At 43.3% G+C, this 15,462-nt stretch overlaps 1 protein-coding gene across 4 annotated transcripts in view; it reads left to right on the top strand.

The window, feature by feature from the left end:
• Positions 1–7,837, top strand: part of MFAP5 (microfibril associated protein 5) — a 19,962-nt gene extending 12,125 nt beyond the window's left edge. For 2 of the 4 annotated variants that reach the window (XM_017512321.2, XM_017512319.2), the window contains 5 exons: positions 259–294; positions 3,033–3,062; positions 4,238–4,325; positions 5,237–5,310; positions 6,885–7,837. In XM_017512321.2, the coding sequence (XP_017367810.1) occupies positions 259–294; positions 3,033–3,062; positions 4,238–4,325; positions 5,237–5,310; positions 6,885–7,006 (350 nt within the window). In that variant the 3' untranslated portion in view covers positions 7,007–7,837. The remainder of the gene's footprint in view (positions 1–258; positions 295–3,032; positions 3,063–4,237; positions 4,326–5,236; positions 5,311–6,884) is intronic. The other 2 variants (XM_017512320.2, XM_017512322.2) reach the window with 2 other exon arrangements.
• Positions 7,838–15,462: the final 7,625 nt, after the last annotated feature.

The following is a 15,462-nucleotide window of genomic DNA, read 5'->3' as shown; positions in this document are numbered from 1 at the left end:
GACGGGGTTTCACCATGTTGACCAGGATGGTCTCGATCTCTTGACCTCGTGATCCACCCACCTCGGCCTCCCAAAGTGCTGGGATTACAGGCTTGAGCCACCGCGCCCAGCCTATTTCAATTAATTATATCCCCTTATACACAAAACACAAACCCAGCCATAGTCTTGCCCTTGCCATGGTGTCTGCATTCTCCCTTCTTACGCTGCCTGACGTTTGCAGCCTGAAGCTCTCACACCTGCTGTTTTGTGTCTTTTCAGTTCTGGCTGATATTGCACCTTCCACAGATGACGTGGGTGAGTTCAGACCTGGGACCCCAGGCCATCAGGGCCCTTCTAGGCTTTCTCCAGAGCCCGTTCTGGATGATGTGCAGCTGCTGAAGGATCCTAAATAGACAGGATGACACTTGATGTGGCACATTTTTCCAGTAGTTCAATTCAAACTGATGACATTGTTGAACACTCAACAAGCAGGAACTGTGCTAATCTTTCTCTCAAAGGTTCAAGACTTGACGGGTAAAGGCAAGATAAAAGCAGAAACACATGTTCTGGAAGATAAGGGGTAGAAGTAACCCCTGCTTTCACCAAATTTTTTTTTTTTGTTTTTTTTTGAGACGGAGTCTTGCTCTTGTTGCCCAGGCTGGAGTGCAATGGCCCGATCTCGGCTCACCGCAACCTCTGCCTGCTGAGTTCAAGTAATTCTCCTGCCTCAGCCTCCTGAGTAGCTGGGATTACAGGCACCCACCACCATGTCTGGCCAGTTTTTAAATTTTCAATAGAGATGGGGTTTTGCCATGTTGGTCAGGCTGGTCTTGAACTCCTGACCTCAGGTGATCCACCTGCCTCAGCCTCCCAAAGTGTTGGGATTACAGGCATGAGCCAGTGGGCCCAACCTCAGCTGAATTTTGAAAGAAGAAAGCCAGGAGGTCAAGGAGGGGATGGACATTCCAGCCAGAGGGAACAGCATGTTTAGAGATATAAAAGTGGCTGGGTGCAGTGGCTTATGCCTGTCATCCCTGTACTTTGGGAGACCGAGGCAGGCGGATCACCTGAGTTCGGGAGTTCAAGACCAGCCTGACCAACATGGAGAAACCCCCGTCTCTATTAAAAAAAATACAAAATTGTCGGGTGCGGTGGCTCACGCCTGTAATCCCAGCACTTTGGGAGGCCGAGGCGGGTGGATCACGAGGTCAAGAGATCGAGACCATCCTGGTCGACATGGTGAAACCCCGTCTCTACTAAAAATACAACAAATGAGCTGGACATGGTGGCACATGCCTGTAATCCCAGCTACTCAGGAGGCTGAGGCAAGAGAATTGCCTGAACCCAGGAGGCGGAGGTTGCGGTGAGCCGAGATTGCGCCATTGCACTCCAGCCTGGGTAACAAGAGCGAAACTCCGACTCAAAAAAAAAAAAAAAAAGAAAAGGAGAGAGAAGCTACATTTTTGTTTGTTTGTTTGTTTTGAGACAGAGTAGTCTCTTGTCCAGGCTGGAGTGCAATGGCACGATCCCAGCTCGTTGCAACCTCAGCCTCACATGTGGCTGGGATTATAGGCATGCACCACCATACTCAGCTATTTTTCTGTGTTTTAGTAGAGACAGGGTTTTGCCATGTTGGCCAAGCTGGTCTCAAACTCCTGACCTCAAGTTATCTGCTGCCTTGGCCTCCCAAAGTGCTGAGATTATAGGTAGCTAGATTATTTTTTAACAAATCGTTATCGAAAGCCTGCTACTAGGTGCCAAGGATATAAACGTGAACAAAACTGATTTTCTTCTACTAGACATCTTTTGTGTAATATACAAGATAGACAACTTTATTCAGTTTCACAAAATTCTATAATTAGGTTAAGCAAGAGAAGCTATGGAAGACACAGAAAGAGTTTTTGGCTAGGTTCAGTGCTGGGGGTGAGAAAAGGCTTTTTCTGGAGGGTACATTTGACTAAGCTGCTTCCTGAAAGACAAGTAGAAGTGAACCAAGTGGATAGAAGAGGGAACAACTTTTAGGTAAGGAAGACAATATAAATTAAAAAGTAGGATGGACATGAAAACCAACCACAGAGACATTTATGCAAAATAAGATTATAATTAGATTTGTGCATTGGAAAGATCATGCCCCACCTCCACACCCACTACTGTACTCCCAGGGCAGTGTGGAGAACTTTATTTGACCATGATCGCCTGGAAGCGGGAAAACCAGCAAGGCTACTGCTGCAGTGTTGCCAATAAAAGATTCTGGCACATGAATTAATTAGCAAGGTGTGGCGGCACGCACCTGTAATCCCAGCTACTCAGAAGGCTGAGGCAGGAGAATTGCCTGAACTTGGGAGACAGAGGTTGCAGTGAGCCGAGATCATGCCATTGTACTCCAGCCTGGGCGACAGAGCAAGACTCCGTCTATAAATAAATAAATAGAAGCTGGCCTGAATCAAGGTAGAGACAGGGAGAACCAAACGTGAGCTATAGGGGAGAGCGGATTGCTGAGATGACTAGATGTAGCTGCTGGGTGGACATTGGTCTCATTCACTGAAGAATAGAATTGGTGAAGAGAAAGATAATTAAGTCAGTTTGAGATACGTTGAATATGAAGGATCTTTGAAAATTCAAGAACTCTTCCATAAAATGGCAGTGGATTTATAGGTCTGGAGCTTAGGAGAGAGATGGCATTGAAAATATAGGTTTGGGCTGGGCGCGGTGGCTCATGCCTGTAATCCCAGCACTCTGGGAGGCCGAAGCAGGTGGATCCCCTGAGGTCGGGAGTTCAAGACCAGCCTGACCAACATGGTGAAACCCCGTCTTTAAAAAAAAAAAAAAAGGAAAGGAGAAAAGAAAAAAATCCCATCCTACCTCCTAATCTCTTCAATTTTGTCTAGCAAATCAGCCCAATAAGGTTTTATTTTAGAAGTTGCTAAGAGTTATACATTAATTTGCTCCCTATTTATGGGACTCCAAGCAGGACCCGAGTGAGGCAGCGTGGCAATTACATCGGTAGTAACTTCTAGAATTGGTAATAATGGAATAAAATTTCTGCCTTTCAGCCTCCCCCAGTGATAAAAATGCCACTGCAGGTATGATTGCTGCTTGCATGTCATCTCACACCTTTTTTCTTCCTGTGGATTCCTTATCTCCTCTTTCTTTGGGGGGTACTTGGTGCATCTTCTAGTTTACTTCCAATTATTTCTCAGAGTATTAGTATTCTTCACTTTCTTACTCCTTTTTTTAAAAATGAGTGTCTTTCATAAAAATCATGAGGAAATAATTGAATGAATGTTGCATGGTCCCCAGATAGCCCTCTCCCTAAAATACCCTTGGACTTTATTTGGTGGTTAGTGGCTTGGGAAGTGAAATCATTTTAACGGCAAGGACTCCGTATTACCATATATGTCCTGGTTAAAATTGCTTTCCTAATGTACTGATAATCCTGATATATTGCTAGGGTTGAAAACTACTGGAACAGAGAAATAGCAACCTGCCTAAGAAATTTTATTTTTTCAGAATGGGATTATCAGCATTTACATTTTATGTATAAATATATATATATAATATATAGATATAATTGCATATAATATATATAAATGTACGTGATATATATTATTGTGCTGATGCACAGAGTACATATATGTATAAATATATATATATATAAATTTATATATATATATATATAAATTTTTTTTTGAGATGTAGTCTTGCTCTGTCACCCAGGCTGGAGTGCAGTGGCATAATCTCAGCTCACTGCAACCTCCGCCTCCCAGGTTCAAGCAATTCTTGTGCCTCAGCCTCCCGAGTAGCTGGGATTACAGGCGTGCACCACCACTCCTGGCTAATTTTTGTATTTTTAGTAGAGACAGCATTTCACCATGTTGGCCAGGCTGGTCTCAAACACCTGACCTCAAGTGATCCACCCGCCTCGGCCTCCTAAAGTGCTGGAATTACAGGCATGAACCACTGTGCCCAGCCTATTTTATATTGGATAATCCTAGAATGACTTTATCCCTAGAAGTACTCCCAGAGATTATTTTATCCACTTCTGCTTCCAAGTAGGGAAGCACCAAAACTTCATTTAGTCAATTTCTTCTTGTTCTGTTTTTGGTGAGCAGAAAGGATGTAGCCCAATTTATAATGATTGTCTGCAGAGATTACTCTGTATTTTTTTCCACTCTATCTCTCTTTCCCAACTCCTTTAATCCTTTGTTTATGCTGCGTCTATTTGGATCTCCTTATTTTTTGTGTTGGGTTTCTTCAGACTGCTGGGTTGAGACATTCGCTTGCACAAGGCTCTACTCTGTGCGCCGGCCAGTTCGACTATGCATTCATCAGTCATGCTTCATCAGGTAGGGGATCCCAGAATGCCCAAAAAGCATCTTCCATGGTAGTGTTTTTGTGTTGGTAACTATTTAATGAGCACCCACTATGAAGCTGCAAACTTTAATGGGGCGAAAGTTGTTAGCACAACCCTCCTAGTTATTCCTGAATGTGCCCACTAGAACCTGGAGTCTGGGCTGAGGCATACAAAGAATAGGCAGGTGGTAAGTGAAGGCGAGGGCTGGAGGGAGAGTCACGAGGGAAACACTGGCATGCTCCATTACTTACCCGGTAGAAGGAGGCAGGAGCAATCCAACTCTAAGGTAGAAAATAGTGGGGAGGAATATTAAGCCTCACTCTAGGTGGGGTGGGCAAAGCGTCACTAAGAACAGTAATGAAAACAATGGCCTTTGCAACAACTTGGATGGAGCTGGAAGCCATTATTCTAAATGAAGTAACTAAACAATGGAAAACCAAATATTGTCTCTTCTCCCTTATAAGTGGGAGATAAGCTATGAGAAGGCAAAAGCATAAGAATGATATCATGGACTTTGGGGGCTCAGGGGAAAGGGTAGGAGAAGATGAGAGATAAAAGGCTACATATTGGGTACAGTGTACACTGCCAGGTACGGGTGAACCAAAACCTCAGAAATCACCACTAAAGAACTCATCTATGTAAACGAAAACCACCTGTACACCAAAAACTACTGAAATGAAAATTAAAAAAATAGAAGAGTAATTCATACCATTCCCTCCCCTATTTTCCCCCAGTGTGTGGGGGGAAAATGTCTGAAATACTTAAGGAAATGCATTTGGGGAAGAGCAGATAGGGGAAAGTGGGGGACCCGAGAGCTGAAGAGGCAGCTCAGACCCAGGTTAGTGCTTCTCTGAAGGCTTTCTTCCGTCCCCTTCCTTGCCGATGACATTGGAACGGCTGCAGGTTTCGACGCACGTACCATGTCAACAAGGAGATCTGCACCCGTCTTGTCTGTAAGGAACACGAAGCTATGAAAGGTAAGATGACGTCTGGATGTTTACTGGGGGGAAGCAGTTATGAGGGGGTAAATAGGGACATGACATTAATATATCCAAAGTCCTGTACTGGAGGAGGGGTTTAGGCTATCCCCTTAGATTCCATCAGCTCCTGCTGGAAGTTATCCCAAATAAACAATCTATGTAAAGCAGTATGCTTGATATAGAAACACAACCCTTACTTTGGGAGGCCGAGGCGGGTGGATCATGAGGTCAAGAGATCGAGACCATCCTGGTCAACAAGGTGAAACCCCGTCTCTACTAAAAATACAGAAATTAGCTGGGCATGGTGGCGCGTAGTCCCAGCTACTCAGGAGGCTGAGGCAGGAGAATTGCCTGAACCCAGGAGGAGGAGGTTGCGGTGAGCTGAGATCGCGCCATGGCACTCCAGCCTGGGTAACGAGAGCGAAACTCCATCTCAAAAAAAAAAAGTAAAAAGAAACACAACCCTAAGAAAAGTACCCCTAGATTCCTTTCCTACTATGTTGTAGCCCCACAGTGTCTCTTATTTAGAGAGCTTTCTGACACTCCAGCTGTTTTAAAGATCATTCACTGGGATTCTAGGGAAAATTTCAAATCAGCCATTACAGATAATAAACTCTGCTAGTCCGCAGCCATGTTCATAATTAAAAATAAAACATACACACGCGCACGCCCACGCACTAATTTGGAGACAACAAGGTTTGGATAGGGCCTATAAATAAAAAATAGATGGGACATTTAGAAATCAGCTACGTTATAAATAGTTTGCCAATTCCAGGAACAATGTACATTTCTTACTGTGACATTTCAGGTAGAAGAAGGTAGAAAGATGTTATAGAACCAATTACAAGGGCCCAAAATGTGTGGTTATAGACCTTACTTGGTGGGAACAAAGATACCTCTCACCTTCCCCGTGGCCAGCCCCGAACGATGGCTGTGGTTGGTGAAGACACCACAGACAAAGCCATTTCTGACTCAGCAGCCCGCTTTGCACTGAGTTCCTGAGTAAGAACTGTAGTTAACTTCGCAGAAGGAAACTTGCTGTATGCCCCCATTGGCTTTGTGCAAGCCACCTGCAAGGGAAGCACCTTGAGATTGAGGATGAGTATTTGGGACTCTAGGCACTTTCAAGCATCTCAGGGGATTTACTAAAGTTAGCTATTTGCCCATAGTAAGCATGTAAATGTATAATGAATGATCGGACCTCATTTTTCTATTTAATAGATCCATGATTAGAAGAATTGGCAGCTGGATATATAAAGGAAAGTAACATTTACTGGTCACCTGTGCTAGGTTCTTTGCATACATGATTTCATTTTAATATTCAGAAATATACTGTTGAGGTAGGTATTTTAATTCTCATTTTACAGAAAGGGATAGTGAGGTTTACAAAATTTGAGAAACTTTCTAGGAAGTAGTAAATAGCTAGAGTAAGTAGCAGAGCTGGTTGAAACCCAGATCTTTTCCTCTCCAGCCTTTACTCTACACCACACTGCAAAGTTTTCTCTATTCCTTAAAACAAGAGCCCCTGCTGTCTTCCCGCATTCTCTTCCCATCATGTCCTTCTCTTCTAGATGAGCTTTGCCGTCAGATGGTTGGTCTGCCCCCGAGGAGACTCCGTCGTCACTCCAACTCCAATTACGTCCTAGTCAATCTCTGTGAAAATGTGGATTTGCAGAAACTCAGTGGTCTGTGATCATCAAAAAAGAGGAAAGAAGAAAAACTATGTGGGTGAGAGGAAGGAGAAGCTCCTTCTTCTTTAACCACTGACAGCTAAACTATAGACAGCATTTCTTAAAACCAATCCTTTTACCCCGACTTTTACACCGACTCTCTAATTTTTCACCCAAACTGATAGCATTTATCACATTTTTTAGCACTTAAAATATGAAGTCTATATTATTGCATAAATGTGCTGCTTCTCAATACCATAGACGTAGTGAATAGATGATGACTGTATATGGCTTATATGCAAACATTCTATGTACAATTTCAAGGGAGAATAAACTTTAGGCTAATTATCTTTACTATTGAATCTGTCTGATATAGATCTTAGGATTGAAGAAGTTATCCTTGTCTATTTCAGCTAACCATATAACTTCATTTATTTTCCTCAGAAGAGTTTCCTAGATTAACTCCCCATATTTACATGTTCCTCTTTCTTTACTCTTATTTTAACTATTTTGCTGCCTTGCCTGAAAATTTGGCTGGCAAGTATTCCTTATGAGACAGATCATGGTAATTTTTATAGTCCTGGAAGATTCTGCAACACAGCTAAGAATTATACAATCCCACTAGCAACATATAAGGACCCCACATGTCTTCTGTTGAGCTCAGAGGTTACAAGGCATGAGGACTATGCCAGATATAGAACTTGGACTCATAATTCCCAATTCAGTTTTTCATGCAGTTGTCCAGTTGGGGAAGTAAGGCTGGAAAGTAAGTCTCATTTACTGATTTGCTTATGGTAGCACTGGGGTTAACCCACCTCCACAAAGTAAACTAGACAACTTCATGTGAAACCATATCATTGTTTGGCATTTCTCTGAGTTGCGACTTCGTTCATCCTCATGACTTACCAAGGGCACAGTAGATTTACTATGCACATGGCTTCCAGAATATCCTAATTGGGGCTAAGAAGGGCATTCAGACTTGAATTTTAATAGGCAGACAGAAAGTGTGCCTAATGGTTAATATGAAAGAGTGAAAGAAACACAGTATTCAGACAACCCACATTCTTATACTGGCTCTAGAAGTCACCATGTAGCCTTGGATAAGTCATTTTCTTTCATTAGGTCCTGGTTTAATGTCATCTTTAAAATGAGAAGGCTACATTTATATTAGTTCTTCTGGGCGCAGTGGCTCACACCTGTAACCCCAGAGCTTTCGGAGGCTGAAGCAGGCAGCTCACTTGAGGTCAGGAGTTTGAGACCAGCCTGGCCAACATGGTGAAACCTCGTCTCTATTAAAATACAAGAAGTAGCTGGGCGTGGAGGCGGGAGCCTGTAATCCCAGCTACTCAGGAGGCTGAAGCAGGAGAATCACTTGAACCTGGGAGGCAGAAGTTGCAGTGAGCCAAAATTGCACCATTGCACTCCAGCCTGGGTGACAAGAGTGAGAGTCCATCTCAAAAAATAAAAATAAAAAATATATATATATTCGTAGTTCTGAGATTTCTCTTAATTCTACGATTCTCTTGATTTAATGCATTATTTGTATTTCTTGAAGCTTAGATACAGTCTAATTCAGACCAACCATATCTGGTTTATCCTAGGTAAGGATAGCAATCCACAATGTAACAGAACAAAATATCATTATAACAAATGACAAATTATGTATTATGAATCATCTGCCTGAAAAATTCCATAACATTCTATAAAAACCAATGGAAATCAAACAGGAACTAGGAGACAAGTTACATATGACAGTGGAGGTTGTGTTCCTTTTATATTGCTGAGAAAACTAGTTAAATGATCAGATTCTTGCTGTTAAGAAACAATTTAGTTTAACGGGATCTGTACAACTGATGAAATGCTAGAAAAAGCCCCAAAGCATATAGTCTCTACTCCTTACAGTCTCTGGAATTAAACGTACTCATTTAGACACACACTAAATGCACATTGTAGCCACTTTAGAGAAATCTTGTAGGCACGGTTTTCAAGAATCATTTTAAGAATCTCTTCATGAACTTGACCCTCCTACTCCACATTGCAACATTTCCATCAGACAGCACCTCAATTCCAGTATTATGTATGTTCCAAATTAAACATTTAAAAATATTTTTTCCCAATTTATTTCTCAGAATAAAATGTCTTTTGTTCTTGTTCTTTTCCACTTTTCTTTTATGTTTACAAAAAAAAAGGCATGAATTTATGCACTTTTATTCCACTTTAAAAAATGAGTATTGGCCTGACACGGTGGCTCACACCTGTAATCCCAGCAGTTTTGGAGGCCGAGGTGGGAGGGTCACCTGAGGTCAGGAGTTCAAGATCAGCCTGGCCAACATGGTGAAGCCCTGTGTCTACTAAAAATACAAAAATTAGCCAGGCATGGTGGCAGATGCCTGTAATCCCAGCTACTCAGGAGGCTGAGGTAGGAGAATCACTTGAGCCTGGGAGGCGGAGGTGATCTCACCACTGCACTCCAGTCTGAGTGACAGAGCAAGACTGTCTCAAAAAAAAAGAAAAAAAGAAAACCAATATTGCTCAAACGTCTCTCTTCTGCTATCCTCTATTCTTTCCTTCACTCCACAACTTTACTACCGGTTCCCCAGCACTCCAAATGTATGTATGTATTTATTTATTTAAAGACGGGGTTTCACCATGTTGGTCAGGCTGGTCTTAAGCTCCCGACCTCAGGTGATCCGCCCGCCTTGGCCCCCAAAGTGCTTGGATTACAGGCGTGAGCCACCACGCCCGGCCTCCAAATGTATTTATAGTCCTCCAGATGTGACCCTGTTTTTCTTTTCTGTCCCCTGCAAGTGTGACAGTCTTGCTTGGTGAAGTTTCATGCTTTACCCACTTCTATGTGATCAAATTTCTGTGTGTTGCCATTTCTCATTGTTCTTACCTTCTCAACACTTGTAAACTTCTTATTATGTAAAACGAATTCTAACCTTCTTTCCATCCTTTCTTTCTTTTTTTTTTTTGAGACGGAGTTTCGCTCTTGTTACCCAGGCTGGAGTGCAATGGCGCGATCTTGGCTCACCGCAACCTCCGCCTCCTGGGTTCAGGCAATTCTCCTGCCTCAGCCTCCTGAGTAGCTGGGATTACAGGCGCGCACCACCATGCCCAGCTAATTTTTGTATTTTTAGTAGAGACGGGGTTTCACCTTGTTGACCAGGATGGTCTCGATCTCTTGACCTCGTGATCCACCCGCGTCAGACTCCCAAAGTGCTGGGATTATAGGCCTGAGCCACGGCGCCCGGCCTCCATCCTTTCTTTCCACATCCTTACAAAGCCTTACTTCCCCCTCTGACTTTCCACGGAGAGAGGTCCCAGATCAAGTTTCACGTGGTTGTTTTGGTCCCAGCTACTCCCCTTCGTACCCTCCCCACTGGCGGAAATTCCATCCCCTCCCTTAGTTGTTGTTGTTTACCCTGTCCCATCTCAGATCCCTGATAATCTTGTTTCCTCTCCTCTTCCCTCCCAGGAAAGAACCTAGAAAACTTTTACTCTCTCTCTTTTTTTTTTTGAAGAAGATTTGGGGTTGGGTGCAGTGGCTCATGCCTGTAATCCCAGCACTTTGGGAGGCTGAGGCAGGTGGATCACCTGAGGTCAGGAGTTCAAAACCAGCCTGGCCAACAAGATAAAACCCGGTCTCTACTAAAGATACAAAAAAAAATGAGCCAGGTGTGGTAGCGGGTGCCTATAATCCCAGGTACTCAAGAGGCTAAGGTAGGAGAATCACTTGAACCTGGGAGATGGAGGTTGCAGTGAGCCAAGATCGTGCCACTGCACTCCAGCCTGGGCAACAAGAATGAGACTCTATCTCAAAAAAAAAAAGATTTGGAAGAGAGATTTTACTCGTTAAGGTGTTAATATGTCCCTTTTCCTGGTAAGCCCAAATGACAACCTTGCTAAGCAATGGCTTTTAATGAAAAGCCATTTTATTTTTTTTTAAGAGACGGGGTTTCACCATGTCGGCTGGGATGGTCTCGATCTCTTGACCCCGTGGTCCACCCGCCTTGGCCTCCCAAAGTGCTGGGATTACAGGCGTGAGCCAACACACCCGGCATGAAAAGCCATTTTTTAAACCAAAATAATGGATCTTCAATGTTAGAATTAATGAATTTGGTAAAAATATCATTAGATATTGAATGCCTTCCTGGTATCCTGAAGATAGTAGCCTCATCTACCTACTCATAAAGATTCACCCTTATTTTCTCTTCTCAGATTGAGTTGATTCTACTCTGAGCCTTCTTCCATATTCCATGCTTATGATTCAAGAAAATTCTCCATTCCCCTTAAATGAACACATTCTGGAAATTCAGGAGTGTGTCCTATTCACTAAATAGAGTTCTATGCCCACTTCTCAGTATTGTTTTGGCTCACAGCAGAGAGTGCAAACCCCAGCTGGTCTCCCAACTTCAGAGTCTTACTTTGATGACATACACAGCAGTATATGTTGCTAGACACAAGCTCCTCCCTTCTCTTCTTCGGGGTACTTGTGGCCGAAGTTAGATGTCTGACCAACCACTTTTCCCCTGGTCAGAAGGCACAGGAAACCTCTAAGATCCCTCTCCCTTTTGTACTGAAGCTGCCATGACACAGTGAAGAAGGAAGGGAATCTGAAAAGATGCGGGAAGAAAGATGGAAGAGCACCAGACCAGGGGTTAGGGGGATGAGAGGGTGACAGCAGGCTGACACCAGGGTCGGGGAGCCGGAAAGCTAAAAGATGGGAGTTGTCAAATTGCAAATTCAGAAAGAATTTGGGAAGCGTGGGGAAGGGGTCCTGGGGGATCTGGAAACTTAGGGTAAAATGGAAAGACACCAGGAGCACAGCGGAGGAGAGGCCCGGACAGTCCCTTGTAGCTTTGTCAGCTCAGGGAGGCCTTGATTAAAATCACAATACTCTGATTTAAAAAAAAGGAAGCCCTTCTACCTTTGAGCATTTTCACCAACCAAACATCAGGGAAAGTGACTTGTTAAGTGTCTCTGTGGTAAGGAGAGGAACAGGTGGCCACGGTTGTGTTTTTTCTTTCTTTTTTTTTTTCTCTAAAACCAGTCAAGCAGAGCCAGAAGCAGCAGTCACGACAAATTCTGGGCAGAACCCAAGATGGAAAAAGCAAACATTTGTATAAATAGAGGTGCAGAGCCCACAGCTTCCTGTTGACAAATCGGACTTGACTTTACCTCAAACCCTCATTTTTTTTTTTTTAATAGCTGATAATGATTTGTGTTATTTTTCAACTTGTCCAATCACTTAGAGTAAGGTTCTGGTCTATTCCTAACCCTGGGTCTTGCAGTTCTTTTCTCTACGTCTGGTATTTTTCTCTTCTCCCTCCCTTTTCCTTTCTCCTGTCCTGACTGTACATGCCGGGCTACATTTATGCATTGAGCTGTAGGGATTCAAGATGATCTCATAAATTTGTAGGATATTCACCTCTTCTTCCCTCCTCCACCAAAACAAAAAACAAAAAAACAAAAAACAAAAAAACAAAAACCCTAAACCAAACCAGAATAGATAAGTTTTGAGCATAAGGAAATCCATTTTATGGAAAATAATCTGTATTATATTGAAGAGACTGATGGGTGTTAAGGTATGAACTGCATCTTTGTATACCATTTCCTAATGTGTGTTCTGTTCCAAATCGTCAAACACGAGGAGTTATTATGAAGGGTAATGAGAATTGTACATGAAAACATTTCTTCCATCTATATAAAATTACCTTTATATATCCATCTATTCCTGAAAACAGATGAGATTTTAGGGGAAGGGGGAATGAAGTAGTAGTAGCACAAATAAGCAGACCAGGTGCAGTAGCTCACACCTGTAATCCCAGCACTTTGAGAGGCGGAGGCAGGCGGATCACCTGAGGTCAGTAGTTCAAGATCAGCCTGGGCAACATGGCGAAACCCCATCTCTACTAAAAATACAAAAATCAGCCACCAACCAAACATCAGGGAAAGGGACTTGTTCAGTGTCTCTGTGGAAAGGAGAGGAACGGGTGGCCACAGTTGTGCGTCGTGGAGAGTGCCTGTAGTCCCAGCTACGGGGGAGGCTGAGGCAGGAGAATCACTTGAACCCGGGAGGCAGAGGTTGCAGTGAGCCGAGATCGTGCCACTGCACTCCAGCCTGGGTGACAGAGTCAGACTGTTGCAACAACAACAACGTAACACAGACAAGCTGATGAAAATGTGCAACATTAACATTAAAATCAATACACGTTGAAAACGAAAATGACAAAATACTCATAGATAATAAATGACAGCGCCTTAATTGGTTATTAAGAGAAACTAGTTTGCTGGAAGTTAACTTATAACTTGAGAAAGGCAAACAACCGTGTTCATTTACGTTGCCACTATCTGACAAAGACTGAGATAGATCTCACATAAGGTAATCCTTCATAATTAAAGTACTCACAAGAATGCCAGTATTCTAATGAGACTGAGCAAGAATAATTTCTCTCTTGTCATGGAGAAGCTAAAAGAAATGATCACATCATTGATACATGGGTCATCTAGACCCCCAAATCAACATGGTTCTGGGTATAATAAAAGCAACACTTACATCATCCTGTTCATTTTAATTTCAAATAACTGGTATTTGTTTCAGTGCCAGTCCAGACCTGGCACTCACTACTCGTATGATGCTAATAGCTTCTCAACTGTAAACTGGTGGTAATATACCTGGCTTCGGGGTGGTTCTGAGACTTAACAAGATTATGTGTTCAAAGGTTTAGTAAGACTACTAAGTAGATAATTAGACTAGAGGATTTGTTTTCTTCTTAAGCCGATCGGTTTCTCTTAGACTGTTCTTGAGTAGGTTGGACCTTCCATTCTTTCCCTTGTAACACAATGAGATGAACCTTGCTGGTTAGCAGTGAGTAGGAAACTTGCAAAAAGTGTGCAATACCACCAATACTAGTTTCTCTACTGTTTTAAAAGTGTGCGTTTGTGTGTGTGTGTGTGTGTGTGTTTGAGATGGAGTTTCGGTCTTGTTGCCCAGGTTGGAGTGCAATGGCTCAATCTCGGCTCACTGCAATCACTGCATCCCAGATTTAAGCAATTATTCTGTCTCAGCCTTCTGAGTAGCTGGGATTATAGGCATCCACCACCACGCCTGATTAATTTTTGGTATTTTTAGTAGAGACAGTGCTTCACCGTGTTGGCCAGGCTGGTCTTGAACTCCTGACCTCAGGTGATCTGCCCACCTCAGCCTCCCAAAGTGCTGGGATTACAGGCATGAGGCACCACGCCTGGCGTAAAGTGTGTTTAAATTTACTTCTTGACTTTTGTTTTCTTCTCATACAGATGGGGGTCTAGCTATGTTGCCCAGACTGGTCTTGAATTCCTGGTCTCAAGCTGTTTTCCTACCTCGGCCTCCCAAGGAGTTGAGATCACAGGCATGAGCCACTGTTCCTGGTCATAACTTAAATTCAATTAAAAATTTTTTTGGGCCAGACTCTATATCTCACATCTGTAATCCCAACGCTTTGGGAGACCAAGGCAGGAGTTCAAGATTAGCCTGAGCAACATAGCAAGACTCTGCCTCTACAAAAAATTAAAATACTAGCCTGGCATGGTAGCTGCCTCTGTGGTCCCAGCTACTGTGGATGCTGAGGAAGGAGGATTGCTTGAGCCCAAGAGGCCAAGGTTACAGTGAGCCATGATAGTACCACTGTACCACAGCTTGGGTGGTAGAGTGAGATCCTGTCTGAAAAACAATGTTTTTAAAATAAAACTTTTTTTTTTTTTTTGAGACGGAGTTTCGCTCTTGTTACCCAGGCTGGAGTGCAATGGCGCGATCTCGGCTCACCGCAACCTCCGCCTCCTGGGTTCAGGCAATTCTCCTGCCTCAGCCTCCTGAGTAGCTGGGATTACAGGCACGCGCCACCATGCCCAGCTAATTTTTTGTATTTTTAGTAGAGACGGGGTTTCACCATGTTGACCAGGATGGTCTCGATCTCTTGACCTCATGATCCACCCGCCTTGGCCCCCCAAAGTGCTGGGATTACAGGTGTGAGCCACCATGCCTGGCCTAAAATAAAACTTTTTAAAAATTTGAATTATTCCAAATTTGGTCTTTGGAACTCTGGGACACCATTATTATCATTTGAATGTTTGTCCCCTCAACTCATGCTGAGTTAAGAGGCAATTAGGGGCTGGGTGCGGTGACTCATGCCTGTAATCCCAGCACTTTGGGAGGCTGAGGCAGGTGGATCATCTGAGGTCGGAAGTTCAAGATCAGCCTGACCAACATGGAGAAACCCCGTCTCTACTAAACATACAAAATTAGCCGGGCGTGGTGGTGCATGCCTGTAATCTCAGCTACTTGGGAGACTGAGGCAGGAGAATCGCAGTGGCTCACATCTGCAATCCCAGCATTTTGGGAGGCTTGAGGCCGGAAAATCACTTGAGGTCGGGAGTTCAAGACCAGCCAACTCCAGCCAATATGATGAAACCTTCTCTCTACTAAAAATACAAAAAT

The sequence above is a fragment of the Cebus imitator genome, unplaced genomic scaffold (genome assembly GCF_001604975.1).
Source record: "Cebus imitator isolate Cc_AM_T3 unplaced genomic scaffold, Cebus_imitator-1.0 Scaffold469, whole genome shotgun sequence".
NCBI classification, from domain to species: domain Eukaryota; kingdom Metazoa; phylum Chordata; class Mammalia; order Primates; family Cebidae; genus Cebus; species Cebus imitator.
This window is presented reverse-complemented; position numbering and strand designations above follow the sequence as displayed.